Source organism: Sciurus vulgaris (genome assembly GCF_902686455.1).
Source record: "Sciurus vulgaris genome assembly, chromosome: 3".
NCBI classification, from domain to species: domain Eukaryota; kingdom Metazoa; phylum Chordata; class Mammalia; order Rodentia; family Sciuridae; genus Sciurus; species Sciurus vulgaris.
Genome location: NC_136463.1, coordinates 20072987 through 20090226, shown reverse-complemented (window position 1 = coordinate 20090226; position 17240 = coordinate 20072987). Strand labels below are relative to the sequence as shown.

General features: G+C 50.9%; 1 protein-coding gene across 7 annotated transcripts; it reads right to left on the bottom strand.

Moving 5' to 3' along the window:
- Positions 1-921: 921 nt before the first annotated feature.
- On the bottom strand, positions 922-16664 carry ETV4 (ETS variant transcription factor 4). Of its 7 annotated transcripts, none has more exons than XM_079133477.1 (14): positions 16480-16664; positions 16086-16159; positions 15847-15957; positions 15564-15657; positions 15277-15324; positions 8345-8398; positions 6336-6462; positions 5673-5840; positions 5200-5468; positions 3372-3431; positions 3144-3242; positions 2757-2929; positions 2215-2316; positions 922-1970 (listed from the first exon to the last, which is right to left on the bottom strand). In XM_079133477.1, exons 3-14 carry the CDS (start codon positions 15904-15906, stop codon positions 1746-1748), a joined length of 1479 nt encoding a protein of 492 aa, XP_078989603.1. In that variant the 5' UTR covers positions 15907-15957; positions 16086-16159; positions 16480-16664; the 3' UTR covers positions 922-1745. The 7 variants fall into 7 exon arrangements, with proteins under 7 accessions (XP_078989603.1, XP_078989602.1, XP_078989598.1 ...); XM_079133476.1 differs by having other exon boundaries at positions 16086-16205; positions 16480-16632; XM_079133472.1 differs by lacking the exon at positions 16086-16159 and having other exon boundaries at positions 16480-16585.
- Positions 16665-17240: the final 576 nt, after the last annotated feature.

The following is a 17240-nucleotide window of genomic DNA, read 5'->3' as shown; positions in this document are numbered from 1 at the left end:
TTTTTTTTTTTTTTTTTTTTGGTGGTGCTGGGGATTGAACCCAGGGCCAAGGCAAGCACTCTACCAACTGAGCTATATCCCCAGCCCTATGTGTATATTTTTTAACTTACTTAAAATTGATTTTCTTGCTCTAAATTTTAAGTTGATGTTTTGTGTTTCTAGGAAAAATACTGCTTTTTATTTGTGGGTAGTGGTTGAGAGATGTTCCTTCCTGCCAGCACTCCGTGGTCTTGGGTTGTATTGGCTGGAGGCTGCTGGCAGAAGCGGCGCAGACATTAGCAGAGCTGGGCTGGTCCACCTCAGCATATAGCAGTGGTTCTGATTAAATAGGACGCTCCTTTCCCGGGAAGCTCTTTATTACAGGGGCTGGCTCTAGAAACATCCATTCTGCCCTACACTGTCTCAGCTAATCCTCCTGCTGTACCTCCTCAGTCACATGCTTCTGTGTTACTTTTCTGCCCACCCCCAGGACTCTTGTCTCTCCCAGATTTGGACAAGGAGAATCTGCTGTATCCCACTGCAGCTTCCCCTTAACTGGCCTGTGCTAGCCTCCCCCAGGACTTACTTGCCTAGGTGCTTTTCTCCTTTGGTTCATTTTCCAGACAAGCACTTGTCTCCAACTCTAGCAAAAACAACAATTTGGAGCTGAGGCAGGACATACAATTTGGGGTACACGTGGGATAGGCTGATCATAGGAGCAACTATGATCACAGAAACTACAGACTTGTCTTTGTCTAAGCCCCCAGGCAGAAGGCCTTGCAGCTCAGGAGCCCACCTGACCCTTCCCCAGGATCATAAATACTACTGCAGAAACCATGCTGGGGTGGCCAAGGGACCCCTACCTAGATTACAAAGTGCCTTTTGTCAATTGTTTCTGGGCCCTTGCATAATTCCGGAAGAGGAAAGGCAGGTATCAAGAAGCCTGTTTTCAGAGGAAAGCCAAAGTCAGAAGTAAACTGCTTTTTTTCCTAATCAGCATAGGAAGTTAAGTATCTGGGCCAGGCCTGGAACTTCAGTCATCTGCCCCCAAGGCCAGAGCTTTCTATTCCAGGTCCATGCCCAAGGCAGCAAAGAGAAGACAGAACTAACAGCAGGGGCCTTTATTAAGGTCTGGCAGGTGAGGTGGAAGTGGAATCCCAAGCCTGGGTGGGCCTAGGAAAAGGCAGAGGAGAGGCAAAGGGCCCCTGGGAACCCATCCCCGCTGCCTCTGTCCAGCATCCCCACCCCAAGTTCCTTCCTATGAGAGAAGAGAGCACCAAAGAACAGGCATCCCAAATTCTCCAGGGACACAGCTTGAGGCAATGTAGAGTCTAGACTTCTGTCTCCCCATGATGGAAGAACTGGGGAGCTCAGTGAACTTTCTGGCTACCCTGCCAGGATAAAGTTGGGAAGCTCCTTCTCTGTCCCTCGAAAGAGAACAATCACTTGTTCTCTGGTAGGGAAGGGAAGTGGGGTTTAGCCTCTAAGCAGGACCTAGGAAGAGGCTGACCTGAACTCCTGAGGGCTGAGGTGACCCCCTCCCAGCAGGGAGCTTCTGAGATTCCACCTTTAGATTTGCCCTTTTCCCATTTTTGCTTCCCAAAGACTCTGGTGAGCAACTCTTGAGTCTGGGCCAGGGCAACTGATGGGACAGCAGGGGTCTATCCCAGAGACATCTGTGGGTTTTAGAATGAGGCCTTCACCAAATTCACTGATATGTACACAGGGCAGCACCCACCCCTGGTGGAGGGAGAAGCTGTGGGTGGCTAATAAGAGTAACCACCCTTGGGGCCAAAGGACTGGGCAGGGCCAGCCAGCTCTGGGAGGTAGGCAGGGCTCTCGTCCAAGTGGGACAAAGGGACTGTGTCCTCTTCACTGACTGGCCGGTCAAATTCGGCCTTCAGAGCTGGTCGTTGATTGTCCGGGAAGGCCAGAGAGAATAGGGCCTCAGGCTCACACACAAATTTGTATACATATCGCTCGCCAGCCACCTATGGAGAGAGAGGAGCTAGGTCAGCCAGGTATACCCCACTTCAGGATAGGGCTAGGGGATAGCCCTTCTGCATGTCCAGGTAGAAGTGTGGGAACCTTTCCCGCCCATGCAGATTCCCTTCAGAAGTCCACTTTCTCCTCTTACAGACTTGCTGAGAAATGCTGTCCTTGATCCTTTCCTGTCACCTCCCCACAGTCACTGCCCCTACCCCTTGTCCTTGGACTCTTAGCCCTCTTCCTCACCTTCTGCATGATGCCCTTCTCATAATAGTATCGCAGTGAGCGGCTCAGCTTGTCGTAATTCATGGCTGGCCGGTTCTTCTGGATGCCCCAGAGCCTGGCGACCTGGGAACAAAAGAGACAAGTTTTAGGGTGGAGATGCTATCTGGGAAAAAAATATGGTGGGAGTTGTCAGAAAGAGCACTTGAGATAATTTTCATTTTTGTGTGTGTGGTACTGGGAGTTGAACCCAGAGGCAACCAAAGGCACTGAGACATACTCTCCACTTTTTATTTTTTGCCAAGTTGCCCAGTCTGGCCTCAACCTCCTGAGTTGCTGAGATTATAGTCATGTGCTACTGTGCCAGGCAAAACTTGATATTCTTGGTGCCGAGTGTTCAGCCAGCCACACAACTAGCACCAGCTCACAAACTCAGGCTTGACGAAAACTCAGGTTAGGTAGAACAAGGATAATGGTGAAGGTACATGCCTCTGTTCCCTAGGTTCTCTCATCTCCCAACTCCAAAGATGTTGGCAAGGAGGGGTGGGGACATCTGAGATACCCACCTCCTCAGGTTCAATTAGTTTGAACTCCATCCCCCGGCCTGTCCAGGCAATGAAATGGGCATTCGTTGGGTCATCCAGTAGGGCCACCAGAAACTGCCACAGCTGCAAGGCACCCCGGCGCTGGTAGGGTGGGCCCTCTCGGAATGCCCCAATTCCTTCCTGCTTGATGTCTCCTGGGCAATGTAGAAATAGGAGGTATGGGGGCTTTGTGTCTTCTGGGGCCCAGCCAACTTCCTCCCCCTCTCCCAGGGGGTTTCCCCAAGGGGCCTCTCCAGACCCTTTCCCATGTGTCCCCCAGCTTGCATCGATGAAGTGTGATTTCTGCAGGGACACAGTCAGGAGGGGGCACGGATAAGACCCTGACGCTCCCAAGAAATCACTTCTGACCTTCATATTTCTCAGGGACAACGCAGACATCATCTGGGAATGGTCGCAGAGGTTTCTCATAGCCATAGCCTTGTGGAGGAAGTTGGGGGCTGCTGAGATCTGAGAGTTCACCGATAGTCCAGGGGGACTCCTGGCTAGGGAGACCTTCCCTCCCAGCAAAGCCCCCTCCCCCAACTTGGAGGGCTTGACAGGGGAAGGAGGGAGCTGCCTTACCCATGGCCCCATCACCTGGAGAGGGCCCAGAGAAGCCCTCTGTGTGGAGGTACATTGATGCACACCCAGGGACATCTGTGAGGGGTGGAGAAAGGGTGATGTTACAGGTGGCTGGCGTGGGGCTGTGGGGAGAGGGGATGAGGAAGTCCTACACACATTCAAGTTCTTCCTGCCAGCCTGCTTTCCGGTGACTGTTCCTTTCCCAGTTGCCTGCCCACCACCAAATCCCAGGGGAAGTTCACCCAGAGGGAGTACGAGGCTTGCGCCCCTCAGCTTGAGGGCCAGGGCAGAGGGCATAGATGGCAGCAGCTGGGGCTGGGCAAGCTGTTCCACAAGGCCCAAGATTCCAGGGAGCAGCTGTTTCCTGTGAGTTCAGGGGGAGGAGGGGGGTGAGAGATGAACCTCCGGGGGAGAAAGGGTTCGGTGTCCACGCCTAAGACTCCCTCGGAATGGGCAAACGTCCGGTCAGCAGGTCAGGTTCTCAGCCCTGTGCCTGTGCGCGTGCGCGCGTGTGAGACAGCGTGCATGCATCTGGAGAGCAGCAGTGGGCACCGGGCTGCTATTTCAGGTCTAAAAGCACATTCCGCCTGATTCCTTTCCATAGGATGGAAACCTCCCCACTTCACCTCGGGAACCCGGCTGTGTGAAGCCACCCTTTCCAGTTCCAACCCCTTCCCGCCCTCCCCCTCCACTCCCACCTATGAATGAGGCTGAAACCCGACACCTCCGGGAGGAGGCGGGAGGGCAGCTTCATTCATGCCTCCATTTTGTGAATGGAATTCCTGACTCCATTCAGGGAAGCTGACGGGGGAGGGGCAGGAGTTCAAGGGCATGTAACACGATCCCCTCCGGTCTACAGCCTTTGAAGGTCAGCGGCAAGAGCATCTCCCTCCTCCTCCTCCTCCTCCTCCTCCTCCCGCTACCTCACAGCCAGGCCTGGCTGTGCCCTGGGTTTGAGGACGAGAGCACCCATCCGGTTCCCACTCAGGCAGCTGGGGGGTTTGTGGTTCCTCTCCCTGCCCCTGAAAGACTGGGTACCAGGAAAAGAGATTTCTGAAGCTGTAGTCAGCTCTGCGCAGACTCTACCCTCTGGATTTCTTTTTCTAATGTAAAATTGCTGATAGACTTCAATTTAGTACAGAAGCCAGGAGGAAAGAGATGGCAGTTTTCTGTGCCCTTCTTAAGAATGGCCTTCCCTCTGCGGTTGGAGCTTTGAACTATGGCTATTTATGAACATGGCTGATTACATCTCACTCCTGTCAACAGCCAGGTGGAACTAGAATTTAGAGCAGTCCCTGCTTCCGATACCGCTGTTGGGGGGAGGATGGTGGGATGTGGAACCCATATTAGCCCTGCATTCCTACCAGGAACTATGAGTCTGACTAGTTTCTAGTTCATGTTTCTCTTCATTCAAATCACTCTGTATCCTTAAACTTTTGCTGGAGACAGGGACCAGGGGTGACACATTCTATTCAACTTTGCATCCTCAACTTTGTACACTCATGTTCCAGATACAATACTTTTTAAGTATATTATTAAAACCCAAATAGGATAATAAATAGAAACAAATCCCTTAACTTTCCTATTGTTTTAAGCTACCTGAGAGCAAAGATCTATATACCCCTTATCTTTTTATGTGAATGTTTGCTGACTGGAAAATGATGATTCTTTGAATCCATGAAAAAAAAAAAAAAATGAATGGGTGGGTTGAACTTATGAGCTGGTTAATAGAAAAACCTTGTGGGGACACCTGGGCATAACTGTACTATCCATTGAGCACATGCCACCCCACCTAGCAGTCCCACAAAAACTCCTCTGAGCCCTCCCCAGGAGAGACTCTTACCTGAGTCGTAGGTGAAGTCTGTCCGCTCCTGTTTGATCACCACCCCCGCCCCTGGGTACCTGTGCCCACTGACCCCACCCTGGCCTATGGCCTGCTGGCCCGCCTGTTCATACAGAGGGTCATGGTATTCCTGCTTGAAGCTCTGTTGGGGATAGGGTGGGCAGGGCTCCGACAGCTGGTGTTGGTAGGGGGCTGGGAGGGGTTCCCGGCCCCCTCCCTGAGAAGATGTGAAGGAGTGGCACATATCCAGGGGCTGCTGGAAGACGGAGCTGCATGTGGTTGGATGTAGAAGGAAGAAAAGAGAATCTTATGTTAACTCCTCCTCGAGTTTGTCACTCCCGGGCTTGACCCGTGAGCTCTGGAGTATCCCTTCTTCCCGCTCTACCCCCATGCCAGGTCTTGATGGAGAGTTAGGGATTGAGGACAGACTGGTGAGGCCTGGGCCCCCAGGTGCAGTGGGTCTGTCTCCTTACCTATGCTCCCCGAGGTACCCATGGCCAGGGTGGGGCTGGGAGGTGCCAGAGGATCTCAGGAAACTCCGTTGTTCTGCCCTGGGAAAGGGTTGCAGAGGCGATTGTCCAGGGGCACCAGGGGCGGGGGACTTGATGGTGACTTGTCTGGGGGGGTCATAGGCACTGGAGCTAAGGGGAAACCAGGATGAGAAGAAAAAGAAGCCGAGTGGTGAGCATCTCTGAGTCCTTCATTCATAGGGAAGTGAAATCCACAGGGAAGTGAAACCACAGGGATGCCAAGGCACAAAGGGACTGGGTGGAACTCTTTCCAAAGGAACTCTTTCTCTTCTTCTCAATTCTGAACCAAGGCCTGACCTTGAGAACACCTCTCCTCAGCCCACAGCAACTGGCTTTTTTGACAGCAGGCCTCTCAGTGGAAATGGTCTGCACTGGTCTTAACACGCATCCCCGAAGCTACCCTTTATTATGTCCATCCTGCCTGCCTACCTAGAGGAAATCCTTACCTGGGCTGCTCCTTACCAGAAATTCTCTGTTGTCACTTGCATCTCTACTGTTGCCTCTGTTCATGGGGTGTGGCTTCCCTGATGCCCTCCACCCCAAGTCAGAGCTCCTCCCTCCTGACATCTTGACCCTACCCTTCATCATGCCCAGGATGGGGCTCACCTGGAATAAAGGCACTGCTCGCCATGGTGGTAGGGAAGTGGCGGCTTTCTGCTGCAGGACAGGGCCGGATCTGTGCGGGGACTCTGGGGCTCCTTCTTGATCCTGGTGGTGGGGCTATGGAAAGCTACTGCATGGGTAGGGGTGAGGGCAGAGCAAGGGCAGAGTATGTCACACAAGAGGCAAACAGGGCTTCTAACACCTATTTTCAGTCCAGGACTGGCTCGGTCACTGGTAGTACTTCTTCCTCTCCTCTCTGGGTCTCAGTTTTCTAAGATCTGTAGTCAGGCACTTTAAGAACATTTTGGCTATTTACATTATATCTAGTTTTATACATCAGCCTAATGTCCAGTATTAACCAAGGTCAACATAATAAATGCAAGCCCTGACCCTAGAAAATGCTTTGTAGGAAGGAGCACCTCAAACCTAGAGCCTTTGGTTTTCCTTGAGTGCCCTGGAAAATTTCAAGGGAGACACATGTTTTCTTATTTGGTGCTATAAAGAATCTTTCTGGTTAAGGTTGAATATTAGCTCACTTGAAAGTCAGCTGAGAAACATTATACACATGCTCCTAATTATCTGTGAAGAACCTTGGCCTTTCCTGTGGCCCTTACTGGGTTCTCTAAGTCTAGCCACCAGGGCTGGGGTTGTGGCTCAGTGGTAGAGTGCTTGCCTGGCATGTGCAAGGCACTGAGTTCAATACTCAGCACCACATATAAGTAAGTAAATAAAATAAAGGTCCATCAACAACTTAAAAAAAAAAAAAAAAACAAACGTCTAGCCACCCGGCCCAGCTGCCAGTGTACATTGCAGTCCAGTCAAAGGCCCTGTCATTAATGCTTCTGTTACTTGTTTTCCATTCTTAGTGCCCTGTATCATTTTATTGGTAAAGATAGTTGGGAGCAAAGTATCTAACATTAAAGTAGCATTTTTCTGGTCTTTCTTTTCTTCCTTTCTTTCTTTTGATCTCTTTCTCTTTCTTTTTTCTTCCTTTCTTTCCTTTCTTTCGTACTGGCAATTGAACCCAGGGGTGCTTAACCACTGAGCCACAACCCAAGTCCTTTTTATTTTTTTTATTTTGAGACAGAGTCTCGCTAAGTTAGAGCCTTGCTAAGTTGCTAAGGCTGGCCTTGAACTTGTGATCCTCCTACCTCCCCAGTTGCTGGGATTATGGGCGTGTGCCACTGCACTCGGCAAAGCAGCACTTTTCTTTCTATTTTATTTATTTATCTATTTATTTTAGTTGTAGATGAAGACAATACCTTTATTTTATTTATTTTTATGTGGTGCTAAGGATTGAACCCAGTGCCTCCCACATACTAGGCAAGCACTCTACCACTGAGCCACAACCACAAAGCAGCATTTTTTGTTAAACATTTTTTTTAGTTGTAGATGGACACAACATCTTTCTTTCTTTCTTTCTTTCTTTCTTTCTTTCTTTCTTTCTTTCTTTCTTTCTTTCTTTCTTTCTTTCTTTCTTTCTTTCTTTCTTTCTTTCTTTCTTTCTTTCTTTCTTTCTTTCTTTCTTTCTTTCTTTCTATGTGGGTGACTTTCCTGAGCATCATAGGTTTTTTTGTTTTGTTTTGTTTTGTTTTTTAAAGCAGCACTGTTGGCTCTACCCACTAACATCCAAACAAAAAATGTCTACATTCCTAAATGTCTCCTGAGGGGCAAAATCACCTGAATTACAAAAAAACTTAGAGGACAACAGAACTGGGTCCTGCTGAATAGTCCTGAGACCCTCACTTCAGACACAAGGAAATGGAGGCTCAGAGAGAGAAAGTGTCCTGCTCCAAGGTCACGGAGCTAGGAGGAGGCAAGCCCCACATTTGAACCAAGGGCTGTATCTCCCAGTTATTTCCTTGGTCTTTGAGTCCAAACCCAAGAATGGGGAGCCCTGACCTTCACTCTTTCTTTAGGAGAAAGTAAGCTGGTTTCAGGTGATTATCCCTATGACTCATTTCCTGTCCTCCCCCTCCCCCAACGCCCTCTACCCAAGGCCCTCTACTCACAGTTTTCTGAATGGAAATCAGGAACAAACTGCTCATCACTGTCTGGTACCTGAGCTGCAGAGAAAGGTCAGAAATCAGAGTGAGTCTGATGTTGGAACCCTGGGTGGCAGCCCCTGGCAGACGTCATTACTGCAACCCTGCAGATTAGTACCAGCCCTGGAGGGGACAACAGCTTGCCTTAGGCTGAGGACAACTCCACCTCAGGTCTTAGTGCCTCCATCTCTGGGCTCCACTGAGACCCTGGAGGAAAGACTGCGTGTTCCCAGAACCTGTCTGAACAGATTCCAATCTTCTCCTGGATGCTCTGTCTTTATTCCCTTTCACTTTTCTGAAGTGCAGACAGGCCTGCCCTTCAGAGTTCACCAGCTCCCTCAGAGCCCATAGCAGAGACCCACCTGGATGGACAAGGGTTACAAGGAGTGGGATCCTGTGGATCCGGAATCAAATGGGAGATTCGGCCAGAATTATGGGAAGTTCCAGGAATCTGCATTTTAAAGAACTTTCCAGATGACTTTGAGATGCCCAAAAGTTCTAGATACCAAGAAAGGAGATCAAATGGAGGAAAAAGGAAGGATCAAGAGAGGTGAAATGAAGATGAGGATGGGAGAGCAGGAGGCTGGAGAAACTGTGTTTTGTCCCTTTGATGTGCAGATAGGGGAAGGCAGGGCTCCCAAGACTGAAGGTCTAAGAAGCACTCCTACACTGCCAGGTGGGTGGAGCTGGGTTTGAAAATAGTCAGGAAAACTAAAATAGAACAGCAGCTCATTCTGGCACGTCCGGACTCTAAATTGTAGTTCTTATCTTGGCCTCAACAGGGTGGGCTTCTCCGGTGGATGTACAGTGGGGTACCTCCCTGGGCCCTAGAGTTTTGGCCACTTTTGCTCTCTCTTAAGAAAAAAAAAAAAAGAATTACAGCAGGAAGGGGAAGAAGGGTAGACACTTAGAAGAACTTTCTGATAGTCCAGGACACTTGGTCTAAGGTGAGGCAACGGAACCTGTAGCCCAAAGAGACTGAACTCTCAATCCCTGGAGGCTGCTCTCCAATTGGACCATGTGGAAACTGATGGATAAAACAACTCAGAGTTCAGAATGGCTGGTGAGGAGTACAAGGGGATGGCTAGAGAGCACCTCTGTGTCCCCAACCTATACAAACACACACCCCATCTCTTCAGTGTACCCCAGGTCAAGGCTCCATAGGTTCTGACTTGGATTTCAAGCTACAGCTTCTTATGAGAACACCCTGTTCCCATTCTCATCTCCTAAGGCATGCTGTTCTCTACACGCTGTTAGAGTGATCTTTTTACGAAAGAAATTGTATGTTCTCTCTCTTGCTCAAAGTGCAAAATCCAAACACTTGCCCTGGGCTTCCAAGGCCCAGCATGGTCCTGCCTGTCACTCTTTAGCATCCTGGCCTCCTTTCTAGCCTTCAGCCCTGTTAAACTCAGTCCCTCCTCCCCAGATCCTTGCCTGCTTTTATTTTCTGGTCAACAAGGTCTTAACTCACATGGATACCTCTTCAAAGGTCTTTGCTGACCACCCAAATCGAAGTGGTCCCTCCTGGTTTTCCACCACATCTTGTTTTTTTTTTTGTTGTTGTTGTTGTTTGTTTGGAGTTTTCTTTTTTTTTTTTTTGTACCAGGAACTGAACCCAGGGACACTAAACCACTAAGCCACATCCCCAACCCCTTTTTAAAAAATTTTAGATACAGGATCTTGCTAAGTTGCTTAAGGCTTTGCTAAGTTGCTGAGGTGGGCTTTGAACTTGTGACCCCCCCAGCTCACATCTGTTTTATTTTCTCCCAACACCTATAGCTACCTAAACTTAACTTCTTAATGACTATTCATGTATTTATAATCCATTTCGTCCACCAGAAAGTTAAGCTCCATGAGGGCAAGGGCTTAATCTGTCTTGTTCATCTGATTCACCGGCATGCAGAGCAGGGTCTGGCTCAGAGCAGACACCCAAAGCCTTATTCCCTGACCCCTTTCCTCAGGCTGGAAGAGTCCAGCATTTGGGGCCTGGGAGCAAGATGGGGAAAGATCGAACTAAGCCAGGCCTTCCCTCACCCCTTCTCCACACACCAAGTGACACAAGAGGCAGGACCAATACCAAAAAGCACATCTTACAAGGGATGTTTGTGCTAAGTTGTTTGGCAGAAGGGTTTTTCATCAATTTGCTTTAAATATCAGAAGGGCCCAGTGCTTTTAAATATAGGTTTATAGGTACTTGATTTCTTGACAGAGTTGGTAGTGAGAAATTTAAGAATCAGGAGTCACATCAGTTAAAGAATTTGTGATAGTCAATACAATACAATCCTAAAGTGATTAAATAAATCAGAGGGACATGAAATACCTCGGTATACACACACAAAAACACCCAGCTCACACATATCTGTTTTGGAGCCCAACTATAGCACAAAGGTGGCAGCCATTCCCCTGCTGGCCTGATTCAAGAATCTCCAGGACTTTATTATAAAACACTGATTCCTAGCCTTTTCCCCTGGAAAGGCTCTTTCTTTGGGACAAGGTAGCTCAGGCACCTGCATTTTTTATTTTAATTTAAAAAAATTTTTTTTTGTATGTGTGTGTGCTGGGGATTGAACCCAGGGCTTTGTGCATGCCAGGCAAGCTCTACCACTGAACCACATCTCCAGCCAGGTACCTGCATTTTTAACAACCTAGCCTTAAGGACAGGCTCATTTGGAAAGCGCAGGAATAAAGGAAAGGTTGCAAGTCTGCTCAGCTGCTCAAGGTACAAGGCTTAAATTCACCCCTGCAGTGCCTTCTGGCCCTTTCATAGACCACACCCCAAAGGTGTCAGGAAGTGGGAAGGGGGAGCAACAGTTCCCTCCTTGATACTTAGGCAAGGAGGGTCCCAAGGGCAGGGGAGGTACAGAAGTTTGGGGTGGCTGACGTAGTCTGGGGCCCCTCATGGGGCCTCATTAATGGTCAGTTTCCATTGAGGTAATGGGCTGGGGGCATCTCCTGATGACGTCACTGGGCTAGAGAACACAGAACCCTGGAGGCCATCTTGCCTGGAGCCTGAAAGTTGAAGCAGAATCCCTCAGAGGCGGCTTCCCCCAATATACAGCTCCCATCCCAAAAAAGGTGGCATGCCATTCTCTCCCCAGAGCCAGGAGTGAACCCCAGTTCCTGCTTAGCCCCTCCCCAAAACACTGGTCTTCTCCCAAAGGGGTAGACCAGAACCCTCAGTCACCCAGACATCATTACGAGGATAGAAATAGGAACAGAAACAGAGCCTTGCATTCCTGGAGAGCAGGAGAATTTTTAATTACCAGGTTTGGTCCTGAGTGTACACCACTCTATTTATTTTTCTTTTTTCTTTCTTTTTTAAACACCACTCTATTTATTTGTTGACTTGGCTGAATTCTGGCTGTTGAGCCAGTGTGCCAGGGTCTGCCCCTCACTCCATCTTGGCAGTAAGGTGGGGACGATCTGCCTGGGGACATGGCGGATGATTAAAAAGGGGGAAGGAAAAGTGTCAAACCAGCAAAATGCCCAGAGAGTGAGAGAGAAATTTTAGGGGCTGTCCTTCCAACAAGGAGTCAGTAAAATATTTGAGGGCTTCCAAAAGGGCTCCAAAAAAATTGGGAATTAAAATAGCTAAGCAGTGTAACCCACCATAGACAAGCTACCCATCTACACATGGACGCCCCGTCACCTTCACAGGGGTCAGTCTTAGGGTGAAGGGGCTTAGAGGCATTCTGTGGAGCTTCTGCTCCATTGTGTCACCACTGGCCTCTGCTCTCACCCCTACCCTGCCCCCACCCAGCCAGCTTTGATACCAGTTCTCTATCTCCAGAAGACTTCTGGTAGGGAAGGAAAAGAGATGGTGAAGGAGGGATTGAGCTAGGGAAGACTGAGGAGGGGGTTAACCCCCATCTCTCCCCATAGACATGCCGAGGCCCCTGCATGCAGGCCCAGAGACTCGCACATCTGGGGATGCCCACACCCCAACTGCTGTACTCTGCTCTTGCAGCGACATGGCAGCATATGGGTGAAACAAACATGTCCTCTACACACACCCTCCACACATGGGGACTCTTTTTGAACCTACAGATATGGTGGGGGAGAACCAAAGGGCAAGGGGATGGAAGCCCTTGGAGGAGCGGTGGGGAGTAGTGATTTTTGTAAAAGCGGAGCACAAACCCATCCCATGAGAACCTGATAAAAAGCTAGGGATCACTTTCTTCCTAGAAAAATCCATACACTGTTGTGTATGGTGCATGCCCGACAATTTTACATGCATTATCAGAGGCATGAAGGACCCCTGGAACCTATCCACAAGGCTTCTGGGAATTCACAGACCCTAGCCTCATACAAAGGATATACATGGCTCAGAGTCAATGTTTCTTGCTACCAAATAGACCACAAAGTCATTGTTCCCAAAGATTCCTGAAGACTCCTGACAAGCCCAGAAAAAAACCCAGGACTAGAACCAGCACATCTTTTACCATAACCAGATGCATCTTGGGCTCAGCCTGCCTGAGCCTGAGTTTCCCTGGGACAGCCTGATCCTTTTTCCAGCATCTCAACAGATTTCTCCAGAAATCAGACTCATCCTCCTAGCCTCACTTCATCCCCCTCTGTCTAGAAAAATCCCAACCCCAAAGATATCTAAGCTGCCTCTACAGAGTCCCACCAACGTTCGTCCCCAGTGCCCAGACACCAGCTGCTGAACCGGCAAGCACATCAACATCTTTCTATACCTGTTCAGGTCCACCCTGATCACCACCCCAAATCTCCACAGCCCCACCCACACTTCAAGGATCTGCTGCTTCTCTCCAAATTGGAGCTTTAGGGAGAAACCAAGCTGGCGGGGTGGGGGGGGGGGGGTGTTGGGCTCTGGCACCCATTTCTCCTGATGCACCCCACCACTGGCAAGTTTCCAAAGGGATTAGTCCCTCCCTGCCACCCCAAAGCTCCCCCTAGGCTGCAGGGGACACTGACCTGGTGGAAAGAGGCAGGAGAGGAGGCTGGGGTGGTGCTGGGATGGTGCAGGGGGACAGGGCCCCGGCAGCTGCATCTGTCTCCGCAGAGAGAATGAGAAGGAGCGAGTGGCCTCAGCATCCCCCCCTCAGGCCTGGCCATCCATCGCCAGCTGGGAACCTGAGCTGCTCCCTCAGAAGGAAGGAGAGGGAACCAAGGAGATCCCAGCCCCCCCTCCGCCTTGCATTCCCCACCCCCACCTCCCCACCCACTGGATTTAAATGTACAGGGATTCCTAAGGCAGCAGCATGTAACACACACACACACACACACACACACACACACACACACAAGTGCGCGCGCACACACACAAGCACACTCACTGTCATACTGACACATGCAGACAGATAGGCGGACCATCTCCAGACCCACCACCAAGGGGTGGGGCTTCTAAGGTTGAGAGATGAGAACATTTTTCCTCCCCCTTCCATCCCAAATCCAGGCACAAATGGACCAACTGCTGCCAAAATGCCAACCTCCGAGTCCACCCCTAGCTCACAGTCCTTGAGCTGCCCACTGTGGGGACCCTCAGCTGACAGACAAGGGAAGGAGCATAGGCAGCCAGACTGAAATCAGGCTCTGGGAAAGGAAGTGTTTGAGAGTCCGTGGAAACTGACACCTCCGCGTTCTTCAGCTCCAGCCTAGCTCCGGAACCTGGAGGGGGGTGGGCCAACCGGGGCAAAGCTCTGCCTATAACTGGGAGCTGGCCACACAGAAGATGCAGAGTCGAAGATGCACACAATACCCCAGAACCCAGATTTCTCCAGCACCCACACAGCCAGTCAGACTTAATCCCACAAAATGTCTGGGGGGCATGGTCTATGCTAAATAGTCATTCTATCAACATATATATTTTTGAGATAACATACCAGCCAAGACAGACCTAGTCTCCATCTAGAGCTAGCCAGAGATCTTTTTCTTCTAGCCCAAGCTTCTGTGAAGGATTCTGGGGGATCTGGGTTTGAGCTTAAATAATGTCCAAAGAAGGATACCCATGGTGGAGAAATGTGGAGATTTTAAGGAAGAGAAAAAGCCCTCAAAAAGGGATTCTAGTGTTTTAGGTGTCTTGGTTTTCTGAGTGTTAAAATAAAGGGGGTGTTAACTAAGATGGGGGTGTTAACCCTCTCAGAGACTGTCTAAACAACCATGATATATCCCACCTACAACCCCACCAGTGACACCCTCAGGCCCCACCAAAACACACCAAAGAATCCAACCAGAACAGATTGCCCCACCCATGACCCCACCCCTGCCAGCTTGCAAATAACCCCCCAGCACACAGAAAGCGGAGAATTTGCCTGGGGGTGGAGACATTCAGGAGGCAAAGCCCCCTGTCATTAAAAATACAATCAAGGCTATTTGGGGAGTCAGCCTCAGATCCTCTTTGCCAAAGTGCAGAGAAAAGAATTATTGAAACTTTTGTTGTTTTTTTGGCTTGGACACTACATTGGTTCTAGGAGTTTGGAAGAGAAACCAAAGGGATAAGGATCAATGTTTTGGCAACTCCTGATGATAGGTAACAAATTAATTATTTCTCATCCTCCTGTCCCTCACTGCCCCCTCTCCAGCACCCCAACATGCACCTAGGCCTGGCGGTTCCTGCCAAACAAACTTTGCAAATTAAAATTTCAACCAGGAAAATGGGCCTGGAGCCAAGTTCCATTCAAATAAGCAAATACCCCACACAATGGTCTGATTCATCCCTGGTCCTAGTTACACAAGCCTGGCTCAGGGCAGAGAAAATAAATATCAATATAAGTGTCCATACTGGGCTCTGGGGAGAGCGAAGTGGCCAGGGCCCTGGGGAGGGGGCCTTAGAGAACTCCTTGAAGAAGGACAAGGGACAGAGGAAGTAGGTTAGATTGGACTACTAGGGCCCCGCCCCCCACCCCAATAATAGAAAAGGCCACAGAACTACTCACCTTCAGCAAGCCACGTCTCCTGGAAGTGACTTAGATCCTGGAAGAGATCTGAAGGATGAAAAATGAAATTGGTGGTGAGGAGGAGGGAAGGGTGAGAAAAGGGAGTCCTTAGTGAACTGCAGTGTCCCCCTCTTCCTTGGGGGTAGGGGCCGAGAAGAATGACCAGAGTCCTTCGGAGTGAGAGTCTTTTTTGGAAAACCGGGTGCGGGGTGGTTTCCAAGATCAGTCCTTGTATGTGGGTGTGGGGAGTGGGGAAAGGGTCGCGATTTGTCTCTCTGGCTCTTTACCTTCGGAGTCGGGAGGCGGTAGGGAGCCCGGGTCCATGAGCTTCCCCTGCGGGATCATCAGCGCTTCGCGCAAGCTCCCATTTCCGGGCGATTTCTGCGAGAAAGGGGAGAGTACTCCCAAGTCACCCTGAGGCGCCTACCTTGGGCGGTGGGGTTGGGGTCCCAGGGTGACTCAGGGACCGGGCCACCCAGGACCCCGCTGGGACCGCCGGGAGGAGGCTGTGGGGCGAGCAGGGGCGGGGTGCAGGGCGGGGGCGGGCGTGGAGGCCGGCGCGGCGCTCACGCTGCAGAAGGTGTAGGGCACTTGCTGGTCCAAGTATCCGCCTTTCATCCTCCGCTCCATCCGGCCGCTCCCTCCGGCCACACGGCCAGGGCCCCGCGCCGGGGAAGAGACCTGGGGAGGGGGGGAGGGGGCTGCATTCGCACAAGGTCTTGGGAGAGCTACAGTGAGAGGGGGTCGGGGTGGCGGGGAAGGGGCATTCCCGAGGCTCAGGGTTCAATGGTGAAACTTCTCCGACTCACTGGGACGATGCGGAGGTTTCTGCCAGCGGGGCGGTGAGCAGTCACCACTCTCCTCCCGCCAAAGGAGGTCCCACCTGCTCCCGGGCGCCGGGATCTGTTTCTGCTTTCTGCAGCCCTGCTCTGCCCGGACTCGGTTACATAAGACTTTGTGTGTGTGTGTGTGTGTGTGTGTGTGTGTGTGTGTGCGCGTGTGTATGCGCGCGCGCGCTAAGGAGCGAGCAAAGCGCACACAATTCGCACGCCCACAACTCGGGTGCCCGCTCCAACCCGGAATCCCAGCGCCTCCCACCCAACGCCCCTGAAATCTGCGGAGGCAGGCGGTGAGACGAGCATGGTGTGTTGGAGGCCAAGAGGGGAATCACAGATACACTCCCTCCCCCTCCTGCAGCCTCACCTGAGGCCGGGGCGTCGGTGCTGGAGCCAGGGACCACACCGAGGACCGTGGGGCTAGGCCGGAGCAAGGCGGCCCCTGCCCCAGGTCCCCTGCGCACCGGCTTGTTTTCCGGGCGCCGCAGACAGTTGTGAGCCCGGGGGAGCAGCTGATTGGTGCATTTCCTTTGCCTCAGCCTCGGTTCTTTCCCCCCCCAACTCGTTCCCTTTGTTTCATTGACTTTTGTGAATGAAACCCTAGGGTCGGGCACGCCCGCCAATCCGGAGACTCGCCCAGCGGAGCCGAGGGGCGGAGTTTCCCAGCCATGGGGACCAATCAGAATATAGGGGCTGGCTCCCGGATTCATTCACCTCCTGGGCTCCCATTCATAAAAAAAAAAAAAAAAAAAACTCGCGGCCGGAGTTCATTCATAAAGAAATGAGAGAAAAGGAGGGAAGCCCAGGATCGGGTAGCTTCTCTGTGGGGCTCCTGGTTGAGCCCGGGTTTGAGGCGCCGCGAGCTTCTCCGGCCGGCGTCGGCACTCGTCTCTATGCATCTCTGTATACATGAGAGTGTGAAAACGTCTGTGTCTGTACCCTGTGGCGGAGGAGAGCGCCTTGTGTGCCCGAAGGAACAATAATAACTAACATTTATGAAACACTCTGCTTCCACGTGTTCATTTCGTTCACATAAGCTGTTGTAGTCAATCTATTGTTTCCATTTTACAAACATTGAACATAAAAGCTCAGAGGGGGACCGTGATTCGCCTGAGGTCACTCAGCATG